A 27,053-nucleotide genomic window follows, 5' to 3' on the forward strand; every position below is an offset into this window, starting at 1 on the left:
ATCCGAATCGAGTATTCACCCGGACCATGGTATAAATATATATTTATATATTTTTTAAATCCATAAGAACAAGTTTGCCTGAATGACACACCAGAGACAACACTTGAGCAAAAATTAATTTATACTCTATTGTATACAGGAGAAAAACAAACAAAAATATGTCAGAGAACTGATAAGACTAAAAAAATAACAATGGCAGAGAGAGAAAAAAAATTAGGTAAACTATAATTTTTTTGCAGTACTTCCATGTTGGCACTGTTGGGATGGGAGGTTTCTACGCTCCGGCGTCTGTTCGACACGGAGAGTATTTGTAACTGTAAAGCTTGTTGTCCGCCCCGCCGCTTAACATTAGCTAAAAAACAAAAAGCAGAGTCAAGATAAGTCAACTCTGAAGTCTTGTCATGGGAGTCTGGAGTACATAAGAATTTGTCTCACCCCACTTTCCGTCCAATCCACACAGAACACTTTGTCCTCATGGGCCGCCAGGTCATACAAGGGAGCCTTACAGCTAAAGAGAGACAACGTGAGTGATAGGGCTGGGTATCACCAATAGTTTCCAGCATAGATTCAATTCAACAGAGCCTGGATCAAGTTTCTGTATTGTCCACTTGATTGGATCAATTTGGAATTTACACGGTTTACACATTTGGAGACATTTTTATAAAAAACACAAGTATTCTATTGGTTTTGAAGATAGTCATATTAATCTAATAAAGCTAACATTATGTAAAATGTTTTAATGAGATAATAAACCAATGAGCTTGTTAACACCATGCAGTGTTTCATAGTTTCTCAAACAGAGAAGCTCCAACAAAAATGTGGAGATCACTAACACTGTAAAGGCTCTAAACCGGCTCATATTACAAAGATAAATGTGCTGCCTTTCCTGCAGGGCGTTTCCGTTTGGCCATTAGGTGGAGCTCGCACTTTAGCATTACACTTTATTTGTCCCTCATCTGGTATAAAAATTGCTACAAAGAACTTTAATATGAGGTGAAGTGAAATTCTGGATCCAACAAAAATATATATAAGCCAGTTTTATGATAGTAAATCCTGAAAAACATGAAAACAGATGGAACGATGATAATTATTTAACCTTTGTTGTCCATTACAGAATATCTGTATCACAGTCATCAATAAATCCTCTGGACTCTGAATTTTTGACAAACACAAGCACATTTTTTTTTCTTTTTTCCATCCGAAGCATTCACGTAACTATGGTAACAAGCTTGGTCAAACAGGCAGTAGGTGACATGTTCTTTCTTCACATGATTCACAGTCAATTCAATGAGCTTCTGCACAAATTTTCACTAAACGCACCAAATGAGGGTAATTTTGCATCTGTAAAATAAATAAATAAAATATGCCTTAACTAGTGCCAAAATATGCGAAAAGCAATTTTCACAGACCTTCTGATGTCCCAAAGTTTGACCAGGTTGTCAAGGGAACCGGAGACAAGCTGGTGCTCGTGTGTCGGAGCCCATTTGACAGCAGTGACCCAGCCGGTGTGGGACGTTAGAGACAGCAACACCAAAGCTCCATCTGACAAACAAAAGTGACAACAGAAATAGGTTAATACATCATTTTTGGGGTGTATTTTTGATGTCAGCACAGCGGCACCTTTGGTCCGTGGATCCCAGAGGCGGATGTGTCTGTCTGTGCTCCCAGAGGCGAGCCGTCGACACAGAGGAGAGTAGGAGATGCAGTTGAACACTTTACTGCCCGTCTGAGGAGACAAAACATGGCAGATCCTGAAGAAATACCAGCTGGGAGGTGCTTGTTTTGTTCCTCTGAAGATCAGGAGGACAGATTATTCTCTAAAACCGGTCCATCGCACCAAATCTACAGCTAGAATGCTGCTTTTCAGCAACCACAGTGTTCGGATGATCAAATACTGACTAAAGCTATATACTATACGACCAGCATACCTTAAAATGAGATCACAGATTAGTTTTTAAATCCTGATGCTAGGCTGACAAAAGAAATCCCTTTAGACTTAAGAATAAATAAGAGATGCCATCTAGAGTCAGTCCTTATTAATACTTTTATTTTGAAAAGCCAAATTCGAAACTATAAAATACAGCAAATCTATTTGACCATAAGAAACTTTGACATTTATGAAGAGAAGGTTTGACTGCAGCAGTGCAAATGTGGCTAAAAAGGAGATTTTTCTGTCTTGTCTGTGTAAGTGTTTGGTTACGGATTAGTATTAGTGCTGTAAATATTTTCCCTTTAAATATGGATTTTTTAAAATGTTCCTCTTTACAGACACACACACTGATGAAAACTGGTTTTTATCACTCATTCCTGTGGCCTTTTTCTCACCATGGAGGACATATTTACAGAAAATTAAGCTTAAAATTACATTTCTGTACGTCTTTGTTTACCACCTGCACACAACTCAGATGTATTTTTTTTTTTACACGAACTGCTGCCGCCCTGCAGAAACGATGTCGTTAAACATAATCATAATTAAAAGCCCACTTTTGAAAATAGAATCAAAAGCTGATTAGAGTGGGATGAAATTATTTTGCAAGTTTTGAGAGTATTTGTTCTTCTTATTGAAACTTTTGTTTGCTTGATGTAGAGAAAAGCAGATTTTTCCTTCAATTATTAAGATGCATCTTCAAACATTTATCGTTTACAATAAAAAAATAAAGATTTTAAAAAAATGACCAGTTACTTTTTTTTAAGTCAAGCTAAATTAAGGAAAAGTTAAAAAAAAAAACAGGAAAAGAATTTGTCTCACCAGCGTGGTCTTCATCGCTCCAGCCTCCACGTCCCACACTCGTATGGTGTGATCCCACGATGCACTGCAGACCTCCTCCGCATCACTCCACAAGACGGAGGACACCGCTTCGTTGTGTCCGGATAACGTCATGAGGGGCGTCTGTCAAGATAGTATCAAAATGACGCTCCAGTGGACGTAACAAATCTAATTCGTTTTCCCTCTCCTCTTCCAGCTGGGAGCTCACCCTGGTCAGACCGAGCTGCTGGGTCTTCTGTTTCTTCCTTGGTCTGTCTGCGGCCTCCTCTACCTCATCTGCCTCATCTGTGGGCACTGGCAACAGGGAGGAAAACTTACAGATGACTTAAGGCTTTTTGGTGTCAACATTCTTGATTTTTTGATTCTTTTCTTACCTGCAGACCAGATTTTTAGCATTTTATCCCAGGAGCCACTGCAGAACTAAAGGAGACAACCAAAAATCAGGGACTTGTTATTTCTTTATTTTCTGGCTTTAATGGGTTTTACCTTTGAGCCAGTGGGGTCTGTGGAAACGGTGTCCACGCTGCCCGTGTGTCCTCTACAACAGTGCCTGGCTTTCACTTTGTTCCTCTCAGAGTTCCACTCCCACAGCAGCACCGTTTGGTCCAGAGACGCCGTCAGGAGCAGGGACGTCAGCCCGTCTGCAGAGAAACCCCAAGAGGTTTCAGTATCTGCGCCATTCTCCAAACCACGGAGACGACCCGACCGTTTCTGGGGCGTTTTACCTCTTTTGACCCAGGTTGCGTCTTTGACCACATCTAGATGTCCCGCCACTGTCATCACTGCCTTACCGTCCACAGACCAAATCCGGGCCGTCTTATCATAAGATCCAGTTAGAATCCTGCAGTGCAAAAACATTAAAAAAAAAAACCCCACAAATGAATATTTTCAGACTGTTTTGAGCTTATATCTGGGCAGATATAAGCACAACTCTCATTTAAATTGTGGGTTACACTCAGAAAACACTATTAAGTTCATAAAAACTGATCTGGTTTGGATTTATCTCACCATTCACTGTCGGCATCTATAGAACTAATCCAGTCATCGTGCATCATGCACTCCTCGGGTTCTGGGGCCGTTATTTTCTCCACATACTCGATCTCCACCACGTCTTCCTAAAACATGGAGAAAAACTCGATAAATACCTCATTGACTGAAATCGAGAATAAGCACAGACGCATTAAAAGTGGTTAAAAGAAAAAAAAGTCCATGGAATTTGAGCTGCCTTACTGTAGATATTCCCTCTGTGTCCATGTGAGCGGACAGTGGCATTCGCAGGAACTGACCCCTGACCAGGAAGTCAAACTCCACCTTGCTGTGAGATGCTGTCAAAGATAATTCAAATTTTGTTGTGATGAGAAAGTGTGACAAGTGCAGATAATCCCCTTTCATAAATATGAGGTGTTATGTTCAGAAAAGTTGCCTTTCAGGTTTATCAATAATGCTTCAGACAGGAGTGGTGGTATTATGATGTGGTGCTATTTCTGTCACCCAAAAAAAAATGAAGTAACCCTGAACAGACTACATTTTATAACTTTGTGCATCTTCAGACATTTAAATGCATGTTCTCCTCATGCATGTGTGGGGTTTTTTCTCCCACAGTCCAATAACATCATTTATAGGTTCATTAAGAGTCTCTAAATTGCCCCTAGGTGTGCATGTGATTGTGTGGCCTTGACACAGACTGTAATTCAGGGTGTACACCGCCTTTGCAGCAACCCTGTGACCCATTCTGTTTTCGTGCTCAGCCCATTTCCTTATTTCTCATCGTCTTTCCCCATCAGTTAGGGGGTGGGGGGTGTGAAAGGGGTGGGGGGCTTGTGTGTAGGTATGGGGAGGGGGCTCTTTTAATTTTTGTGGTTGTTTTTATTATTTACTTTGTTTTCTTTTCATGTAAAGAACTTTGTGTTACGCTTTCGTAGGAATAGTGCTGTATAAATAAAGTTTGATTTGATATAAAGGGATACAGTAAGTTATGAAGATGGGTGAATGGATGGGTTATGTCGGTATACCGGTAATCTGGTTTCCACACCTCCACTGCCTAGGGGCATCGACACATTTCAAGTACATGCACCTTTCTTGAAAAGACTGAAGACTCACAGCCCTTTAAACTGTAAATGCGCATCTGGAGAATGGAAAACGGCTTTGATGGGGAAAACGAAGGCCTACATGGATCATGCATCAGAATGGAGAAGAGAAGGGAGCCAGTGGCCCAACCAGTTTATTTTCTATGTCACAAATATGCTCTTTTTCAAAACAACATTTTTTCCGTCAGGTCCTGATTCACGACGATTTGAATAAAAAATATTTAGAAATGCAGTTTTAAGATACTATGAGCGTTTGCATATTTTAAACGTCACTATGCAGCCATGTTTAGTTATTTCGGACTTTCTTTCTAAAACTTTAAATGCAAAAGTTTAGCATAAAAGTGTCTGTTAAATTCAAATTTACCATGTTTGGCCTCCAGCAGCTTGTTGATAATATTGCTGAGGTCCCCCACTTCCGAAGCAGCTGGGATGGAGAACGGCACGTCATCAACTGCATACCTGCAGAAACACGATTATGCATCCAAAACAAGAGAGTTTAGTAACATATGCATCACAATAATAAACATTTCTAGAATAATAATGTTATATTCGTCATTTAATTAGAGTGATCTATAGATGTTGATTTTTGTCTGAGTATAACTTTTTAAGAAGTGTGTCTCTGGGCAAAAATCTACTACAAAAATGTTGGTAAAAACTAATTATAACTTGATATATTTCTCAACCCTAATGAAAGTAAAAAGTGACTCCATTGGATTAAGTCATTACATACATACATACATACATACATACATACATACATACATACATACATACATACATACATACATACATACATACATACATATTTATTAAAATTCCATAGTTATAAAAAAACATAATATTCAAAAATGAAGGAAAATGTCAAATATAAAATATGACAGAAATTTAAAACTCTTTTTTAACGGAGTTTAAAGTTTTCCTTCTTATATTATAAGATATAATTTCAGAATTTTTTTAGGAATTGTAACGTTTTGTATAATGTCCCATAACTCCTCTAACTCTTAGGCATAGCATGATCTAAATGTCGATTTCTGTGAGAATTTTATCAATTATTTTAAAGTGGTTTAATTTCAAATGTTTTATAACTAAAGATAAACAAGTCCCGTTAAAAAAAAACCTAATAAAGTGACGTTTAATGCACAGAAACTACTTAAATTATAAGTTGTCTGCATGGTTTAATTTAATGCACCTAGCTAGGAGGCTAGCAGAAGCTAACTTAGCTCCGCTTCTAACTTGTAAGAAGTCAAGTCTCACCTTTTGTTCTCTGTGAAGAACCGTGCCTGTATTTGCGACATTTTCCTCACTTTATGTCCGTTTTAGAGTTACACAAAAGTGCAGACAGAAGCACAAAATTGCCAAGATTCATTCAAAACACACCGCAGCCATGTGTTGCCGTCTGTCACTACGCATGCGTACTGGGGAGCAAGGCTACTTAATCGAAAACAGAGTTCAAGTTACTCCATCCTCGATTATTAATGCCTGATTGCACCACATGCAAGTCTACGACGGAGTATTAGGGCCACCAAAAAAAATAATTAGAGCCACCAAAAAAAAAAGAAGTAAAATTACGAGATTTTATCTCGTAAATTTAGGAGATAAAAACTCGTAAATTTACGACTTTTTATCTCATGAATTTACGACTTAAAATCTCATAAATTTACGAGAAAAAAGTCGTAGATTAAGGAAAAACACCGAAGTTGTCCGTTTATTGGAGCCTAGCTTGAAGATGAAGTATGTGGAGCCTTTTGTGAAGCTTCATTTCCGGATTACTATAGGTGTAAAACAAAGAGATTCTGAACCTTTTGGCGACTCAAAATCAGATTATTTTCCGTGTAGCAGTCTTTCCGGGGTTCAGTGTCAGTAAAGCGGAGTTTAATATATAAAATAAGGAGCTCAGAGACACGTTTGGATGTAGACAATCGCTGCAGCCTTTATTCTCCTTTTCATTCACATATCCTGAAGTTCATTTGTCTCATTACGTCATGAACCTGTCATCCCAACACCAATGCGGAAGTAAACAGTCTTACAAACGCCCCCTCCTGCAGATGAAATGTCCCGTTTCAGCATAAAACAATAAAGAGGAATGAAAATAGTGTTTTATATTAGCTTTGGAACGTTGAAAATGCCAAAAAAAAGTGCTCCTCCTTTTGTGTTACGGAAGCGTCACACAGACGTAGAGTCTTGTCTTTGGTGGAGGAAGAAAGGATTCAAGCGAACAGCTGCAGGGACACCGACGACGGCTTCATCAGGCTGCAGAGATCCTGCAAACCAACCATCAATAAATAAAACTTTAATGAATCGTAAATCAAACAAATGACCTTCCAGACATTTGGAACGTTATCAATAAACATTCAGCTCACCTGTTCAACAAAGTTTACTCGGTCTTCTCTGCGGCTGCACGGCGTTCACCTGCTGCTCTGCATGCTCATTTTTTTACTGATTTAAAAAAAGTCCAATTAAATGTGGAATTTCTTTTAAATACATGCTTTTCTTTCCACTGATGATCTTTGATATTAATTAGTGTGATTAAAGTTCTTTCAAAATAAAACTTTTTTTTAGAATTTTTTATAATTGAATGTGGAATTTTATTCATTTCAATGACGTTCTTTAACACGATTTAAAAATATTAAATCCCTTGGTGGGTTAGAATTTCCCTAGATGGCCTAATAATAATCCAGATGGTCAATCATGGATAGATGAAGAACAGTCACTGAATGAAGAGACTGATCTATCAGATTTTCCTTTTAATTACAGCTCCATTTACTTTGAAAGCATTAATATCTAAACCACGTTAACAGCCTGGTGGAATTTCTTTAAAAAGAATAACTCCTCTCTCACAACCATTTTGGAACGAACCTAATGTCCCGATAAGCAAGAAAATGCTCAACTTTCCAACCTGGAAGCCTAAAGGATTTACACATCTAGAACATACAATTCAAGATAAAACCTTAATATCTTTTGAAAGGTGGTTATGGATTAAGTAATAACATTTTTTTAGAATATCAGTGGAATATTAGCGGAAATCAGTAGTTAGTGCGAGGTTTAATCCGAGTCATAAAAATCTGACAATACTTGATTCAGTAAATACATTTCTGAACCTAATTCTACAAAATTTTGTCAAAAATATATATATTTATGAGTCACATTGGAAACCAAGTTATGTTGCCAACAAAGAAGTGTACAGACTTGGCTTGGGTATTTAATTCAGGCGAACCTTTTTGGTCACAGATCTGCTCAAACACCTTTAGACTGACCAAAAGTCCTAACCTGCAGCTTAATCTGTTTAAAACTCTTCATAGGACTCACTTACACAAGACCAAGGATGTTCATGATGGGCCAAAGAGAATCAGACACTTGTGGGTTTTGTAATAACACCCTGGATGATTACCCGCATGCACTGTGGCTCTGCCGTCCACTTTCTCCACAGAGCTAGCAGGGTTTGGCCAAAAAGCTTTGCAAAAGTTTGGTTGTGGGCGAAACACAGGTTGCTGAGCTCGACTCTCGGATGACGTCACCACATTGAGTGAGAGGCGGGGCTTCAGAGATCAAGTTGTCTCTAATTTCTTGATTGGAAACAAGCTCAGGAATATAACTAATATTTATAAAAAAAAAGTGTTCTTTTGTGTGGGAAGTAATATCATATACAGATTTTTTTTTTATTTTACTCTAAAAGGCTTAAGAATTGTATGGTATTGGCTCTATAGCACAGAATGTGGGCATTAAACGTGACTTCTGTAACTGAATGCAAATCACAACATCTACAAGTTTGTAATAATTTTTATTCAATCGTCCATCTTGAGTCCAGATTTAGCTTCGTCTGGCTCCAAAAATAAACTTCAATCAATAATTGGAAAGAAAGGTTAACTTTACAGCAAGACGTTTGTTCGTCCATCCTTTTTTTTTTCAACATTGGAAATGTTTCCTCTAAGACACAGATTTAAAATCCCTTTTCAAAGAGACAAAAATATAAAATGGTGTCAAAGAAAGAACGGACAAACAGGAACTTTCTTTTTGTTGTGTCTAAAATTAAACATTCTGTAGTATAATGGAACAATGCAGATGATACCTTCTATGGGTAAAAAACAAAACAAAATTAGAGACATATCTAAAATAAATATATACACTGGCTCCATCTCCTTATTCGTCATCTTCCTCCTTCTTTTTCTTCTTCTTCTTCTTTTTCTCTGTTGACTGAAGAGTAAATGTGAGCAGTTAGAACAGGATTCCAGATTTTGCCCCCACAAACGTTTGGCCTAAGGCTCACCTCCATTACTGCCACCTCCTCTTCCTCCTCCTTTAGCTCTTCAGCTGGTTCCTCCACTGCTTTCTTGTCCTTTTTCTTCTTCTTTTTCTTGGGCGTCTCCGGTTCGGCTGAAGTTTCAGGCGTTTCTTCTGGAACACACATGGTCAAACTTGAGCGTCGTGAACATCTCAACCCCCCCGCGGCGTCCCTTCATCACTTGCTCACCTTGAACTTGGGGCTCTTTCTTTGGCTTCTTGGACTTCATCCCCGATGTGGTGGGCTCCTCTGCAGCCTCCTGCTGCTCCACCTCCTCGAATTTCCTCTTCTTTGAGGTGGAGGGGATGGTGGAGTCTCCAGATGGATCGTAAATTTTCACCTCGCTGAAAACAAATCAACACATGTCGCACAAACGTGCAGAAGTAAAGGATCCCTGCAGAGAGGAGTGCTCTGCTCCTAACCTCTTGTGTTGGTATTTGTCAGCCCTCGCCATGGCTTTGCCAGAACCGCTGATTTTACGGATCTGAAATGGAAGATTTGGTTATAAGTAACTGAGATTATGGCATCAAAATGGTGTTAAAATAGAAGACGTTTTAAAAAAATATATATATTCAAGTCATGATTCCAATAATTCACAATTTAGATTCTAATCATCTTTGGTACCTTCTACGGCATATAAAGTTATAAATAAAGTTTGTAGAGTTTGAATGGCGTTGGCACGACGAGCGAGCAAAAGCAGCTCATTTAATTTAAATTTTTACTGGCACATTGTAAAAATGTAATACACGGATCAATCCTGGATCAAGGTGAGCAAAACGATAGGTCATGCAATATGAACATATTAGGAATGTGGGCGTGGCTAACAAAAAACATCTGCTTCCAAGAATATCCAAACATTGACTTAAGCCGACTCTGATGAAAATTACACCAATCTGTTCGGCGGCCCCAGGGGACCGAAACATTAAATGATTGCTATGGCGACAAACCGGCAGAAAAGCGTCCATTTTGAAAAAAAAAAAAAAGGGACAGCCACTTAAAATAAAATAATAATAAAAAATTCGAACTTTTAAAATATAGAAATGAAATGGCAGGAAATCCTGAAATCTTTTACGTACCCCCCTGTCCTCCAGCTGCCGGAGTCTGGCCTCCAGCTTGGCTCGGTTCTCGATTCCCATTTCGGCGTTCGTGTCTTCTCCCAGAGCGTCGTAGCGAATAGCCAGCGACGCTTTTGCAGCGAGCATTCTGGAGATCTGCAGAGGAGGTGAAAGGATTGTTCAATTTTTTTTTATTCTTGATGGTGATCAGTCATCATTTATCCCTCCCTCGGTTCTCCGGAACATACTTTGCCCTTGTTCTTGGCAGTGGTCTGTCCCACTAGGGAGGCGTGGTAAATGAGACCATATTTGGGCGTATCTTTGCGGGTCTTCAGAGCTCTGAAAAGAGCTTTCTCTGCGCCCAGGATCTGCACCGTGGAGGCCGGATGCTTGGCCAGATTCAGAAGTGAACCTGAACACGAAAGAGTTAAAAAATAAAATATTAAGAGTGGCAAATATGATCTGAACTTGGTGTTGAGGAGAAAATAGCCTAAAGAATATGAGCTCAGAAGAGGTAGTGACTTAAAACCGTCATCAGATTCAGGAAAACGACGTTTTGTCCGCATCATCATTGCCCGCCTTGTTCCCTCTCTGCTGCACAAAACCTACCGGCATGCGAGATGAGCCGGGCGCCAACCAGCTCGCCCACCATCACCGTCAAGTTGGGAGCGATGGCCGTCATCCGGTTCTTCAGGTAATCGTAGAGCTGTGCGCGGTAATCCGAGATCTCGATCACCTGGGGAGGAAGCAGATCCGTTTGAAGGTCGCGCAGGAGACAAACGCTTTGGCGCCGCGGCGAGCATCACGTGACAGTTCAGATGAGGTAGTGACTGAAAACCCACACGGGGATATTCAGGATGAAGACAACTGTCGACATCATCAGCACTGCCACTGCTACTCCACAAACCTTTGAAGTCAGACCTATCAGCAAAAAGACTCTTCTTTGGGATCAGACAGATCGTTTCCGATTCAATTTACTTGAGATTTTCAATAGAGTAGTTCCATTTATTTGCAGACAAAACATGCCCAATAAAACCCAAAAATGTTTAGTTTTGGATGCATTCAATGCTTATCCAGAAAAATCATTTTAGTGAATTGTGAGAAACTTTCATGCGAAGATCTTCTTGAATGCATAAACTCCTTCAGGCTACTGGAAAATGTTCGACTCGACTTTGTACTTCAGCTTTTTTGTTAAGTTAATTTTTAAATAATAATCTGTGTCATGCTTAATCAAAATAAAGCTTCAATTCCACAAAAAAAAAAAAAACTTCTTTGCTTTTTGAGACATGAATGCAGAGAACATTAAGCTACAACGATTATTTAGACCTAACAATTTAGGAGACTATAAGTTCCAATCTGGACTCAGTTTTTAATTTTCATTTAACAATTTGCAGTTGAAGTTGATTATTTAGAATTTACCATGTAATGCTAATATTTTTGCTCTTTTCCACACCAAATTTGATCTGAGGACGCACCACCATCTACAAATATTTTTTCTTTCCTTTATCCTTAAATCCTTGGCCGACGTTTTAAAACATAGAGCTGATTGCAATTTTGTTAACATTTCAAAATTAATAAACTACAACAAAAATACGGCAACGTAGCGCCCAGCACAGACACCAGCATGCGTTCCATCAAGGAGAACAGACCTGATCGCAGAGATGTCGAATGTTGGCGATGTCCTGCTCCGACACTTCTGTTCCCATGGAGATTTCAGCGGCCAGCTTGACCTCTGCCTCCACCTCTTCTGGAAGGATCTCCGATAGATCGGTGGTCGCCACGTTTGTGCGGTCGCCTGCAGAGAGGAGGGACCAGCGTCAGCTTTCAATAACCATGAAGGGATTGTTTTTTCTTTTCTTTTTGTTTTTAAAAAGAGAAACGTTTAAATTGTCTGTCTCAACACTGGATTCTGTGATAAAGAGAATCACTGAAAACATCTGCAACAGTTGCAAAAAACAAACAAAACTGCACAAATTCCCATAGATTCACACTCTAGTGTAAAAAGATAACGGTTGGATTCTTACCAATTTTAAGGACAGTTTTGCAATAAGCTAAATTGTCGACGACAACCTTTCCGAGCTCGGGGAAGTGCCAGCCGTACCACTCCCTACAGCGCATGATGTAGTTATTCAGCTCCTTGTCCAGGTCGTCCAGTAGAGCTGCAGGAAAACATCCAAACCGATTATAATATACTTTTTAAAAAATTGGTTGGTTAACAAGAAACGTTTGTCAACTTTTCCATACTAAAAAACCAAAAACAAACATGGTTGCGAAACACCCACTCTGAAGAAAACAGTGTTATTGGCGTCTTTAACATGAAGTTGGTGCATTTTTCTGAGGTGGACAAATACTAAGAACATTGAGCCCAAAATTGCATTTCTGAGGATTTATTTTTTCAAATTGTGAATCAGAAGCGGACGAAAAAAATGCATTTGTGACGCAAAGAAACGCCGGGCGGGCCACAAGCTCCCTCAGCAACAGGGAGGGGAAGAGTGGGCGGGGATCTCCACGCCGCCAATGATCCGGTTGTCACTACCGGATCTGTAACGGCTACCAGCTTGGTGCCTGCATCCGCAAATTTTACGTCACATCCTCTTTGTGACCAACATTGTGACAACTATGCAATTTGATTTGGATTTTCTCCTTTAATTTGTTTATTTCTTGTACGCTTGTTGTTTCGAGATCGTAAACCTTGGAATTCATTGTTAAATTAGAAAAAAAAGGTAGGAGTTCTGCCTAATTTACAACGGTCCAAGCCCTTTAAACAGCAGATAACTCTGCGATCACACGAATGTATGCTTCCTTTACCCCCCCCCCCCCCCCCCCCCCCCAAACTAAAATTACAGCTCCATTAAATAAAAGAACGCCGCCTAAACGTTATGTAAATGGTGCATGACATCATGGAAACCAGACAGCTTGGACCCATTCTCTGATCAATTATTTCTTTTATATGAACTGAGGGCATTATACTCTGGGGAGATGCCCCCGGGGCAACTGCTGCCGCTTTAGCAATTAATGACGGGTCTATGTTATGTTATGGTGAGTGACATTGTCTCCTGGTACAATGGGGAGCAAAAGGCTGTCAAACACAACAGAAGGACACTTTTGAAGTCCTCGTGTGGTTGTCTCTACGATAGCGCACTTCTGATCTTTAAAGTTTCTCTTTTTCTTCAGAATTAATTGTTTAAATATAAAGTCAAATACTTTAGTAGACACGTTTCACACATGTGAGGACCAGTTGGGTTGCCCACAAGTCCGAGGCGAATTTCTGATGAACTCCTGCCGCTCTGCAGAAACTATGTCTAGAAAACGAGACACTATTTTTTTTGCCTCTGGCTAAAAAATGCCTTATCATAATTGAGGGACTGCTGGGAACCCTTTGAAAATAGATCAAAATATAACTGAAGTGGGTCTTTAGTGTCTTGTTTTTCCCGTTTCCAGCTGTTCACCATAAATACTTACAAATGGCCTGCACAATCATGGTATCCACTTTGTCGGGGCTGAACTTGAGCTTGTAACGGGATAAACTGGGGGTAGAGGAAAAACAACAAAACATAACCTGGTTAGTTAATAATGAAGAACGTTCTACAACAAAGAAGAACGTTGAAAAAGAGCTGATGCCTCAGTGGTAGTGACGAATGCTGATGGAAATCCACAGACGTGTTTCAGACAGCAGAGTGTAATCATAGGCAATACCAGCAGCAGCAACACAGCTCTGCACAACTAACCTGTGAGCCAAACCGAGGGACATGGCACTCATCTCTTTAGGAGGAAGTCCAGAGATGAGGCTCTCCATCTGGCTCCTGATGCATCTCATCAGTTCAGCCACAGCGGAGCTGTGGACACAGCTCAGCTCAAGCTTGTCCTGAAACCCAAACATCATCAGAATAAAGACGACACACTGCAGGCAGAGTGTTTGACACAGATTTGATCGCTTACTTTAATTACTCCACCAAGTTTGGCATCGCTGACAGCAAGCTCCTCGTGGGCTTCCTTGGCAACGACTTTCTTTAAAACTTTCTTCAAACTCTTCCCGATTTTCCCCTCCACCAGGGCGGTTGCAGCTTCACGGTAGAAGAAAGGTAAAGTTCTATTTGTGGGCTCAATTTTATGTGAATTGCGAATTTGTTGTAGATGAATCAGACACAGAAAATTATGTATGTAAAGGTGGACAGTTGGACAAAAGCTGTACCTGCTAGAGCCTCAGTTGTGTCAGTGAACTTCTCAAAATGCTTCAGTTTGACTCTAAAAACAAAAAGAATTCAATTTATACTTTCAGTAATATAAAATAAACTTACAATGTGATAACCCCAAATGTATATACACTTACACTTTATTAGCTTTCTCAGGAGTTTCAAACTCCTTATAAAGACTGTCGACTTGCTGCAGCTTGGATTCATCGAGAACCTACAAAAATAAAAGAAATATGGAGGGATAAAATTAATTTAACAAGTTTCAATCGATACCAACCAAGTTGTGGTGAGTGCCCACGTGGTTACAGGCCTGCAGAATGCTAACCAACTTAAAAATCAAACTTGAACAAAAGCTCACTTCAGCACATTTGATTTCAATTGAATAAGCTTAACCTGTACGGCACTTTTGTTTCCAGCTCGAAAAAAATACAACAGGAACAGACTACGGTCATATTTTTTTATGCTAACCTAAGCTAACTCGTTAGCCAACAAGAACAAATAACATTTGAGTTTTTAATATTAAATAAAAGGAATAAAGGGGATGCGAATTACCTTGAAAATAGCATATCCTGCGGCGGTTTCAAATAAAACTAACATTTTGAAGCTTTACTATGTTTCTTTCCTTATGGCGTGCTCGCCCCAACGAGCGGACACGTTTTTTACTGAGCACGCGCTGCCGTCCGAAAACCCCACGCGGCACAGACAGGAAGCTGTGGGGTTGCCAGCTCTGGAAAGAAAAAAACTCAAATTCAAACATAATTCGTTTAGTTCAACCAGTACCTGGAATTTATCCAAATGTATATCGTGTAAAATTAAAAATACATATATAATATGCTATTCGATTTTTTGAGGTGTTGAAAACTATCTTAATTGCAAATAAACAGCTTAAGTTGTTTTATTTTAGGAAGCAAAAAATAAATGAATAAATAAATAAGAGACAGAGAAAAAAAACCGATGAAATACTTATAGAATTATTCCTTATATTGATGACATTTTTTACTTGTTATAGAAAAGCATACTGACAGAGTACATATCTTAGAATGTTTCCTTTAAACGTTTTCAATGAGCGTTCGTTCACCCCAAACATGGCAACAAGACGGTTCTTCAGAAAAACTTGCATAAATTCGGACACTGAATTTAAAAGACATAAAACACAGATCCGTACAATAAAAACACATCTGATAGAATTTAGGATACGTACAGGCATTAAATATGCATCATTAGGATACATTTAGCTTACAAATGAGTGTTTCCTGTTTTAGCGGAAGTGACGCAAAACACGCACATGTGGGGACTGCGTGGAAGTTGGGGCTTCAACAAACTTGTTTTTGAAAAGTAATTAGTTAAACAACATGAGTGAAGAGGGCCGTTATCCCCCTCCGGACTTCAGCTGCCCCCCAGCGAGCTCCAGCCAGCATCTTCAACAGCCTCCCCGCTTCAGCGGCTTCCAACCGGGCATGTGGAACTGGACCGAGTCGCCATGCGAGCCCAGCCGTGGCAGTCCGGCATGGCAGCACCAAGAGCCAGCACGGGGCTTTGGCTTTCAACCAGGCTGGGGAAACCATGGACATACGCATCCTTACAGTGAGTTGAACTCACAGAAATTGTTTTCAAGTTCAAAACAATTTAGGCATCAAACTTACCCGGTTCTGGGGTTGTTTTAGGTCCAAACGTTGGATACGAATGGTATCAAGGTGGAAGAAACAACAGTGGACCTCACTACCAGCCCTGGAAAAAGGTAATGGGAGAAAAAAGCTAACTACATAAATGTGGAGCTTGGTTAAAATCTATGAAAACTTGTGATGGGACTTGAATAGCCTGAGTTTGTGAGTCCATTTTGTTATGCCACTGACGTCACTTCATTTAACAGTTACAGACTTGGTAGTATTTCACACTCACATGTGAGAAAAACAATCACAAATGCCTCATAATTTGCTTCACACAACCTTTTGATTGACTCCCACAAGTCTGCCCCCTGCAGGTAAAAGTATTCTACGGAGCCCGTGTCCTGACATTTAAAAGTTAAACTATATCTCGTTCCCACAGATTAATATCTTGTTTGCACAAAATACTATTCTGTTCCCGCAAGATAATATTGTGTTCCCTCGAAATACTATTTCGTTCCCTCGAAATGATTAACTCGTGGGGACGAAATAATTAATTTGTGCGAACGAAATAATTATTCACGTCATAAGTCATTCATATACATGGATATGCTCTCCGTTCGGCCGCAAAAGCCACTTTCAGCAGTAACTTCCGTGTCTCTGTGACCCACATTTGTTCAAGGAAGGAAAAAGAAAAACAAGAATGATCAATATTTTTGTCTCAATGATTATAAGAAAATTATCATAAGATTTATGAAACCTAGACTTGCTGCTTTGCCATACAATTCACCTGACAGAGCTCCGCTGCTGAGCTCTTTTGCTTGTCATGCCGGCATTCAGGCAGCTGGCTGGCCGGTAGACAGACAGCCAGCTGACATTGTAGTTTAGGGTCGAATAGGAATAATAATATTCAGGACTTGTCTTTTATTAACATACTCTTTAGCAGTCACTTTACATTCAAAGGCTAGTAGGCTACATGGCCGATCATTTATCCTGTTATTTACGTCATAGATTTACAGCAAATACCTTCACATTTCTGTCTGTGTGTGTCTCATTACATTGCATTGAAGACACTGAGGATGTTTAGAGATCAGATTTATTTATTTTAAAAAGCACAAAAGCAGCTGTAATCACGTCATGTCTGGGTTCATTCACATCCTGGTTCGCTCTCCGTCCATCTTGCTGCAAAAGCCGCTTTCTGCCGCTACTTCCGTGTCTCTGTGAGCATTCAATAGGAATAAAAATAAAAGCAAGAATGATCGATCTATTATTGTCTCGATGAAAATCAGAAGAATATCATAAGATTAGGCTGGCTGCTTAGCCTACCGGACTTAGCTTTTAGCTCTTAGCATTACAAACATGGCGGTGAGCGACATCCCGACAGGCATCACGCATACCCAAGATGCATTTCGAACAGCCACTTCAGTTGTAACACTTCAGTTACAGGGACACGGTGATTGGTCAAGGTGCACCTTGCGATATTGCTCTCATCCGGATGTGATGCTAGAAGCTACGAGCTAAGTAGTATGGCTTTTGTGCTTTTTAAAATGAATACATCTGATCTCTAAACATCCTCCGTGTCTTCAATGCAATGTAATGAGACACACACAGACAGAAGAAATGTGAAGGTATCTGCTGTAAATCTATGACGTAAAAAACAGGATAAATGATCGGCCAGATAGTTACCATGTAGCCTAATAGCCTTCGAATGTAAAGCGACTGCTAAAGAGCATGTTAATAAAAGACAAGTGCAGAATATTATTATACCTATATTCTACCCTAGACTACAATATCAGCTAGCTGTCTGTCTACCGGCCAGCTAGCTGCCCGAATGCCGGCATGACAAGCAAAAGAGCTCCGCAGCGGAGCTATGTCCAGTGAATCGTATGGCAAAGCAGCAAGTCTAGGTATCATAAATCTTATGATAATTTTCTTATATTCAATGAGACAATAATAAATTGATCATTATTGTTTTTCTTTTTTCTTTTTTGAACAAATGTGAGTCACAGAGACACAGAAGTTACAGCAGAAAGCAGCTTTTGCGGCCGAACGGAGAGCATATCCGTGTTTATGAATGACTTATGACGTGAATAATTATCGCGTTCGCACAAATTAATTATTTCATTCCCACGAGTTAATCATTTCGAGGGAACGCAATATTATCGTGTTGGGAACGGAATAGTATTTAGTGCGAACAAGATATTTATTTGTGGGAACGAGATATATTTTAATTTTTTAATGTCAGGACACGGGCTCCGTAGAATACTTTTACACTCAGGGAAAGTTTGCGAAGTTTACCACGAAAATGTCAATTAATAATATAAGGAGCACCTAATTATCTTAAAAGGAAAAGTACCATACCGAAACCATTTTTAAATGTATGACAGCAAATGCATTACTCAGATAAGACTTTATTTATCCCACAGTGGGGAAATTCTTTTGTCTGGATGGTTCACTGGAATAACAAAGTGCAAAAATGTTTAATTGGACTAATCCAAGCATTTATGAAAAATACACTTCATGTCTAATTCCAATGGTCGGTGCTGCAGTGGCGTATCTCTGTGTAAAGGAGTTTGGGTGTCAAACTGAGCTTAAGAGGGCAAGAGGTGCATAGTAGCTTAGTGCACAAAACAGTTGCATCGTCGGATATAGTAAACAGCATAAAAATAAAAACATTTTGAACAGATGCAGCTCATAAACCATAGCAAATGTCCCAAAAGTTGTGATCATTCTAAAGTTCAAGGCCTTAAAAGGATGAGGTTTGATCGATGTCTCGATTTCAAAATTTTTAAAAGGAGTTAGGTTTCGAAAGCAGGGTAGTTGAATTCCATTGCCTTCATTTTAAAGTAACGAAATAGGAACGTATGCACCTCCCCCCACACACACACACCCTCGAGCAATATTGGAGCTATTCAGCCGTACAGTTTTGAGCCAGATGACAGCCTGAGCGAAAAAAAATGATGAAGACGTAGATGGAAGTAGTCGTCTACAAGTAGATGCATCAGAATGGAGCGGGGCAGGGTACTTAGGCCCACCCAGCTTATTTCCACGCTTTTTTTTTAACTGCAATTTTTCATCTGCTCCTGATTCTCAACGATTTAAATACAGAAATACTGAGAAATGCAATTTTAACCTTAATTTTCCTTATCTGTGATCTGCATCATAAAAAAATCCACTAAAACATTTCCGAAAAAAAACATTTTCATCGGAGTGGGTCTGAACAATGTGGTAGTTGGTCATTTATAGGGCTGCACGATATGAGGAAAACTCGCGATGTGCGATATTAGTTATCAATATTGCGATGATGATACAACTTGAAATAAATGAACAAACGGCAAAAACTCTTTTCACTGCAAAAGTTTAATTTAAATAAGAGTCAAAAGACCATAAATTATTCTCCAAATGACCCTCTTCTAATTAGGAGGGCAACAGCTAACATACAAAGAATAGAATAGAATAGAATGCCTTTATTGTCACTATACACATGAAGAATTCGCATCAAACGCGCATACAGTGAAATTAAAGCCGCTCACTATTCAGTGCAAACATGCATGAGAAAAGTAATCTCACAAAATAATATAATAATAAAATAAAATAATTTCACAAAATGAAGAGCACAATTTACAAAAGTACAAAATGTACAATAGAAATTTCTGCAGAGAGGTAGTTAAAACAAAAACAAAACAAAAAACCAGCAATGCCAATGATGGCAGAGATATATTGCACTTAATATATTGCACATGATGAGATTATATTGCACATGATGAGATTATATTGCACATAATGAGATGGTGTTGACATGATGAGATGCTCATAGTGAGAGAGAGAGACATGGGGGTGGAGCTGTCAGCGTCAGTGCATGTGTGAGTTCAGGATGGTTATGGCTTTGGGGATAAAACTGTTTTTAAGTCGGTTTGTCCTCGATCTGATGCTCCTGTAGCTTTCCTGAGGGCAACAGGTCAAACAGTCCAGAGCCAGGGTGGGAAATGTCTTTTATGATCTTCCCAGCTCTGAGTAGATGTCTGACAGGGAGGGGAGAGGGGAGCCGATGATCCTGAGCTGCTTTGACTACCCTCTGCAGTCTCTCCCTGTCTGCCATGGTGCAGCTGCCGTACCACGTTGTAAAGCTCCATCCGATTGGTCAAATGCATAAAGGCATTTATTCAAGTCATAAAATAGTTCAAGTTTCCATAAGATTGTTTTAGCACATTTAAGGTTTAACATGCGCCGACTTTCTGCTATATGGATATTGCACAGCTTGAAATCGCGATAACGATACATTTGCGATTAATTGTGCAGGCCTAATCATGTATGTTGCTAAAAGTATGCCCCTTTTCATTTTTATGGAGCAATAATATATCTAATGAGCTGAACATTTTAATAGCTGGGTGGCTAACTTTGACTAAATTGTGTTGAAAAGATGATAAACGTAAGGATTACTAATTTTATTAAGGATAACTTCTTAACTTGTGATTTTACTGATATAAACATGTAGATTTTTTTTTTTAAATATATAATTTTTTTTAACCCCAAAGCAGAAGAACAAGAAGGAGCCAGAGTATTCTCATTTCTGTGACACCTGTGACCGGGGCTTCAAAAACCAGCAGAAATATAATGAACACATTTCTCAGCACGTCAAGGTATCTTGTTTTCTTTTTTCTTTTTCTTTTTTAGTCATCCTATTTTCCTGACAGTTTACTTTGAATGTTGTTGTTAGTGTTCGGTGCCTGACTGCAGCTTCATGGCTCATGAGAAATTAGTCGCCATACACTGGAGACACGTGAGTAAAAGTGTTCAACTGGTACCTGGAACTTGTTAGCATCTCTTTTAACCTGCTTATGCTGCGTTGTGAACGTAGAACCATGCGCCAGGAGCGCGAAGAATCAAGCTGGACACTGAAGAAGAGATCTCCAAGTGGAGAGAAGAGAGGCGCAAGTTCGTTTTTGTTGGACTTCTTAAACGTTGGTTATCTGTTGCTGAAGTTTTGATGTTGCTGCTGGAACTCAACTTGTGTTTGTGTATGCAGAAACTATCCAACGCTGGAAAATGTTGTAAAAAAGAGGAAAATCGTGGAACTGCGACAGGAAACGGGAGGTGTTCTTGAGACGGCTCAGTTCGGGTAAACGTGCGACTGTGATGAAAACATGGATCCACAGATGCAGCGCAATGCCTGCATCACAATAACAGAGGCAACAATTCTATTATATCTCATTTCTTTTAAAAGAGATAAAAACAATATTTATTTAAAACAGGAAAAGTTCATTTTGGAATTTTGCATTTTTTTTTTACTGAATCTTGTGAAAACACTTCCTTCTGCAGATGAAAATTACAGAATTAACTAGCTGCAGTATTCGGGCTGCTTTATTCATACTTTCCGTGTTTAATTGTATTGCTTTACAGTAAAAAAAAAAGTGCATGTAAATGTCGTTGATGTTTAACTAAAAACCTTTGTTTTTAGACAAATTTTTGAAATGTTAGCTGTTTTTTTGTTCTTTTATTTTACTGTTTTTAATTTTTAGGTGTAAATATTGCCACATTAGCTTTTTTTTCCCTTTTAAAAATTTCCTTTTTTCCCGTCAACATAGTTTTAAAAACTACATAAGACACTGATTTCATGGTGTTCGGGACAGGTAGAAGATGGTGTCTCTAACTGAATGTCACCAAGGGAGTTCCTCAGGGGTTGTATTTAGAGCTACTTTTTTTTTAACTATAAAAAAAAGACTTATTTGTATCACATATAGCTTCTTAAACGTCTTTAAAAAAATCGATGTACCTTGTATCTATCAACCCTCGAGGGTTTGTATGGCAATTAAGTGTCACTTTTGATATGTTATAGAAGTAGGTCTAGTTTATTCGTTTGTAATTCTGGATATATTTTTTTTGCTTGTTTTTTTAGACGCATGAGAGGGAGAGGACGTGGGTGGAGGGGCAGGGGATTCAGAGGACGACATCAACCAGGTCCACATCCACATCCAGCAAACCAGAAGAGTCCAGAGAACCCCAAACCCCTCAACCAGGTATCACAGGAGGGGGATCCATTAGGAGTTCTTGCCAGTGGCGACCACGGTAGGTAGACCAGAAACTGTGTTGTTTTTTTCCATACAAGTTGTCATGAAGTTGTACTCGATCATCAAAGTTGGTGTTGAAATGAAAACTAGGATAGTTGAGATCAAGACTTTCACTGATGTGCTTGTCGTGCGCTTCCAGATTCTGACCGGGAGGACAAAGACATGAAGGCTAAAGCCCTGTTTGTGGCCCCAAAACAGATGAGCTCAGCTCTTGGCTCCCTGATGTCCAGCTATGGCTCCATGAGTGAGAGTGAAAGTGGTGATGAACCAGAGGGTAAGGTGACGTTCACCATGACGACTACACACCAGTTGTATTTAGCAAGACTTCCTGTCTATTACACTTTAAATGTGGAACTTTTCAGATCTTAAAGGGACTATATCATGCTTTTCTTAAGCCTTTCGAAGTACATTATTTTCACAACCATATGGCGCACTGGGTTATAGGGTGCAGTTTCGGTTATGGGTGCTTTTTCAGTATTTTACATGCATGCTAGTGTGTGTTTTAAAAAAAGCAGTGGGAGCAAAACTGAGTTGGTTGTGATTGATTGATTTTTATTTTTTTCAGCATCCAAAAATCCACCAAAGTTCTCATCTTCTTCCTCTTGAAAATCACCAGTTTCTGTCCATTAGCATGGCAGCCAAGCACAACAGTAAAAGCCAACCTTTCGTGCACGTTGGGTGTATCGCTACAGGGCTTGTCCCCTTCTTCTAGACACCGGGATGTCAATAGTGAGCGGCACCTTGTCCATGTTGGGGATGTGGCTGGGCTGGATGTGTTTTTCGGCAATCTTTTCACTGGAGTAGGAGCTGAAGATGTACAGCTTTTCATTGTAATCCGTTGGAAGTTGCTGCTGGGTGGGCCACCGTGGTTTTTGCCCGGATGGAATGATGATGGCGTTTCATAAAACGAAAGCACCTAAACAGAATTTTCATTTCCTCTGCAAGCGTTTCTGCCTTTAGTCGAATGGTGACTGTAGAGACGCTTCTCCCAGCTGTTCTCTGACCGTTAATCCATCACTCGAGTCGGTCTCCCAACTCGGGCCACCTCGCCTTTTTTCCGTGGAAACTCAGCTGCGTCTTCTTGACTGTCGGAGTTTGTTTTCCAGCTTCCTTCACTTGCGAAACCGTGGATTAGTTAATCTTTAATTCTCTGGCAGCTGCTCTACTCTCATGTTGCTCCCCGTAGCTGAGGGCTTGCAGTTTTAACTGCGTTTCATAGGCGTGTCTCTTTGCAGGCAGCATTTTCAGGGTTACCAAAACGACATTGTTCTTCGTAATTCACATAACTGCACTTTTGTACTATTAGGGGGTGTGTCTTCTTTCACGTCCACACTTCCCTCCTTACCGTCCTCATGCAGTCCTCTCATACAGATGCCACGCAACAACACATTAGGCGCACCCCGACCGCACCATAGAGCGCTCGAGAGATTTTGGAGAAAATGCAAGACTTTTACGTGCGCCTTATGGCTGTGAAAATATGGTAAACTTTAACCATATAATAATGTAAAGAAAGCTTTTTTTTAAAATGAAATAAGAGTTATTTTTTCCGATACTAAGACGACGCCTCTCGTGTGGGTGCCGCCCATTTCGTGACGTCAGCCTAGAGTCATCTTCGTCAGCGTTTCTGCGTTTCGCCCACAAAAACAAAACAACATCTGAACTTTTGCTAAGATGGATGTGTATGTTGTGCATAGAAAAGGAAAATTTTTATGATTTTGGCTTTTTTGATCGATAAGGAACTGTGGTGACTAAACACGGTTACCTTAGAAATGAATGTGTTGCCTGTGTTGCAGTTTCACCGATTCAGAGGGCTAAAGAGCTCGTCCAAGAAAACCAGACCATATTAAATGGGGCAAATTCTGGGGGCAGCGGGTCATCCAGATGTGTGGAACCCATGACGGAGACCACCCATGCTGAGTGTGGCCTCAACATGCAGAGCAGAAGAAGTGATAGAGGAGCCAGAAGAGGAAGAGGAAGAGGAAGGGGTAGAGGACATTGTGAGCCTCCACAAATACGTCAACCTACATTACTAGAAATGGTAGGGCACCATTTATTTTACCTTTTTCCTTGTGCCAGCATAATTTTCAGCAGTTTTTGATCAACTTTTTTATCTCCCCCTTTTGGGTTTTTAAGCTGCTGGCCCCTGATATCCGCCACGAAAGGAACGTCCTCCTTCAGTGTGTGCGCTTTGTTGTCCGCAACAACTTCTTTGGGCTGGATCAGACGGCAGTAAAAGCCCCCCTGGCTGCAAGGCACCATCAGCGCGTTGAGGAAACGCCAAGTAAAGTGAGCAGCGAGTCAGCCGTTCCTGCTGGTGAGGATGGACTCTCCACAGAGGGAGCTGAGGCTGATCCACTAGCTGTGAACAATTTAAAAGAAGATAAAGATGTTGACCACATGGACTCTGCGATTTGTGATGTTTCTGCTGAAGAACCTGCATCAAAAGTCAAAAAAGCAGAAGAAAAAATCACACCCACTTATAATGACTATGCTGTTGAGATTTGGGAGTTTAATGGGTCTTCTGTATGAAATAAACTTATAATTTACAATGTCTTTTATGTTCTAAATCAAACAGAACAAAAATGTCATTTTTCTATTATTATTTTTTGACCTTTACTATAAAATGGTCTGTTTTTCCTTTGTGAAATAAATGATTAATCCTTGTTATTTTTCAGTCTGACCCTCCAAAAAGTCTGTGAACACCTGATGTTTTTTTTGCAACACGCTTTCTGAAATACTTAAACATATTCTTCCTGATCTTTCTGTTGCAAACATCTTTTTTCAATACAAGGTAAACACCAGGATGTACTTACCAAATTTAATTAATATTTTAGCAAAATTTATATTTATAAATGTAACTATACTTATGCTTTTCCACTTTTTATACCAGTATTCCTGTGTGAAATAAAAAATATATGCTTAAAAAAATAAAGAATTTAAAGACTTCAAATATAAAACGTAAAACCAATTTAAAAGATTTGTATCTCAATATTGAGTAATTCTTTTATTTTTTGTTACCCACATGTTTTTTTTAGTTTTGTGTTCTGTAATATTGTTAGTTCATTTACTGAGTTTTTAGGCCCCTCAGTTTAACTTTAAAAAACAACTTTTCTTAGAAGCTGTGCAAAACTCAGCTTTGTTAATAAAGTTTTTTTTATAAAAGATACTTTCTCTGATCTGCCGCCGTTAGCGCAGTTCAAGTACGAGAGGCTGATAAATGTAGGAGCCACGAGACTGCGCTGGCAATTCAGAGGTTTTGAACAAAGTCAATTTTGAGGAGTCCACTTTAAAGGTAATGTATTGTGGTACGTTTTCAATTGTTTATATTGAACCACCAATAACGAAAAACAATTGTAAAAAGAGTGTAGTTCAAACTGCCTGTTTTCTGGTTAGCTAACATGGCGGCAAAAAGTAACTTCTCGTTAGCATGCTAACGAGCGTTTAACCGTGCACGATGTTAGCATAACAAAACGTATTTTTTAATAATTAACTAATTAAGTCATGAAGAGCCGGTGTTTAAGGTAGCATAATTGACGTGTTTATATAAAAGACATTTTAAAGTGATTTTTCGTTTGTGAAGAGCCCACATATTTAGCCACATTGGATTGGGTTAATTGTCCATCAAGCTAACTGCACAATTAAGGAAACTTCAAAAAAAAAAAAAAATTTAAACTTTAAACCTTTGAATGTGTCATTCTTACAACAGCTATGTCTATATTTTATTTCGTTACAATTTGGAAGAGTTTGACACAATACCTAAAATTAATTAGCATAAAAGTCTTTTTAGCAAAACTTAGTGCTGTGGGTAAATTTATTTCTTCCTATAGATAATAAATATTTACAGTTAATGATTTTTGTTGAAAATATGATTGAAAAATAGAAGTTTCAATTTAACTATAAACGTTGACTTGATGTAGTTTCTTTCCCTTTTTATTTGTTTTGACAAGATGCATTTTGCTTGTTTTTCCCTTTTATTTATAATTTATGAATTTAAATTGATTTATTGCAACTTTGTCCTTGTAATATGAACACAATTTAGATAAGAACCCTTTGACAACAAGGAGGTATTTATTGAAAGTTATGTCAATGTGATTGCAACTTCAATGTAAAAAACAAGGGAAACCTGTTATAAAACACAATGTCTCAATTCCAAATGAAAATAAAATGGCAGAAAAAGTACAGTGTCAAAGTGGTGCAATAATAAACATTTAAAGAAAGACTTCACTTGCCCTTTTATTTTTGTTTTACATACAGATTTGGGAAAATATTTAAAAATACTGGAGTATTTTTTAAAAACATGTATGCAAAATAGATTGCTTTATTGAAGTAATTTTGATCGTGCAAGAACTTAGGATTTTGTAATTGTTTTTCTAATTGTTTGCTGTAATTAAATCAAGCCTAAATGCTTTGTAAATAAGAACAGTTTCTTTCTTTCTGCAATGAGACTCATGAACACTTTTTAATTCCTCCCCCATTAAACTTTTCACTTATGTCCAGTCACCAGTCCACTACCTGCTCCTTGATCATCCTCTGTTTGCACTATTTATTTCTATTTATTGTTCTGACCATTGTCATTTTTTAATTAACCTACTGTTCATTTTTTTTCTAAATTTAAGTGTTTTATGTCGCACATTTGCACCGCAGCAAATTCCTATTCTTAAACTGCTATGTTCACTGAAAATGGCAATAAATACTCATTGAATCCTTGTATCCTTAAATGTATGCATCAATCTTTAAAGGGGTTCTTTTTTTTTCTTTCTGCAAGCTAAGCAGCTAGTGCCACCAAGTGGCCATAACTGATATTGCACACTGACAAACCCAGGAAGATTTCAGCAGTTTTTAAAAGTCCTGTATGCTTCAAGCTTTGTAATACCTGCTAAAAATAAGTTAAATTAGCTTAAGCAAATTTAAATGAAAAAAAAAGTCATATTTAAAAGTATTTTTAGTAAAATATTTATTCTTCTTCATAGGGGGACTTCTCGGGCTTGCCTGTGGTTTCG

The 27,053-nt window shown here is 38.9% G+C and overlaps 3 protein-coding genes and 2 non-coding genes across 6 annotated transcripts; 1 reads left to right on the forward strand and 4 right to left on the reverse strand.

Annotated features, from left to right (window-relative positions):
- Positions 1-103: 103 nt before the first annotated feature.
- Positions 104-6,282, reverse strand: wdr12 (WD repeat domain 12). Its single transcript, XM_004066542.4, has 13 exons — positions 6,109-6,282; positions 5,219-5,313; positions 3,998-4,092; positions 3,776-3,882; positions 3,493-3,608; positions 3,254-3,408; positions 3,142-3,187; positions 2,976-3,061; positions 2,750-2,890; positions 1,621-1,726; positions 1,410-1,542; positions 436-508; positions 104-352 (listed from the first exon to the last, which is right to left on the reverse strand). The coding sequence occupies exons 1-13, from the start codon at positions 6,147-6,149 to the stop codon at positions 275-277; spliced, it is 1,272 nt and encodes a 423-aa protein (XP_004066590.1). The 5' UTR covers positions 6,150-6,282; the 3' UTR covers positions 104-274.
- A 2,331-nt stretch (positions 6,283-8,613) lies between these two features.
- On the reverse strand, positions 8,614-15,138 carry nop58 (NOP58 ribonucleoprotein). Its single transcript, XM_023965201.1, has 15 exons — positions 14,934-15,138; positions 14,519-14,595; positions 14,381-14,433; positions 14,128-14,252; positions 13,917-14,053; positions 13,651-13,715; positions 12,213-12,347; positions 11,838-11,983; positions 10,798-10,924; positions 10,437-10,600; positions 10,210-10,344; positions 9,556-9,617; positions 9,323-9,477; positions 9,119-9,246; positions 8,614-9,045 (listed from the first exon to the last, which is right to left on the reverse strand). Exons 1-15 carry the CDS (start codon positions 14,976-14,978, stop codon positions 8,992-8,994), a joined length of 1,608 nt encoding a protein of 535 aa, XP_023820969.1. The 5' UTR covers positions 14,979-15,138; the 3' UTR covers positions 8,614-8,991.
- On the reverse strand, positions 10,687-10,768 carry LOC111946594. Its single transcript, XR_002872327.1, has one exon. It is a non-coding gene; the product is annotated as a small nucleolar RNA SNORD11B (small nucleolar RNA).
- LOC111946593 lies at positions 10,996-11,079 on the reverse strand. The gene has a single exon (XR_002872326.1). It is a non-coding gene; the product is annotated as a small nucleolar RNA SNORD11B (small nucleolar RNA).
- A 498-nt stretch (positions 15,139-15,636) lies between the features above and the next one.
- nufip1 (NUFIP1, FMR1 interacting protein 1) lies at positions 15,637-24,727 on the forward strand. Of its 2 annotated transcripts, none has more exons than XM_004066543.4 (10): positions 15,637-15,965; positions 16,046-16,119; positions 20,521-20,625; positions 20,703-20,765; positions 20,844-20,920; positions 21,012-21,104; positions 21,882-22,051; positions 22,193-22,327; positions 23,847-24,091; positions 24,187-24,727. In XM_004066543.4, the coding sequence occupies exons 1-10, from the start codon at positions 15,734-15,736 to the stop codon at positions 24,580-24,582; spliced, it is 1,590 nt and encodes a 529-aa protein (XP_004066591.1). In that variant the 5' UTR covers positions 15,637-15,733; the 3' UTR covers positions 24,583-24,727. The 2 variants fall into 2 exon arrangements, with proteins under 2 accessions (XP_004066591.1, XP_011482385.1); XM_011484083.3 differs by having other exon boundaries at positions 20,524-20,625.
- The last annotated feature ends 2,326 nt before the right edge of the window (positions 24,728-27,053 follow it).

This window comes from Oryzias latipes, chromosome 2 (genome assembly GCF_002234675.1).
Source record: "Oryzias latipes chromosome 2, ASM223467v1".
NCBI lineage: Eukaryota > Metazoa > Chordata > Actinopteri > Beloniformes > Adrianichthyidae > Oryzias > Oryzias latipes.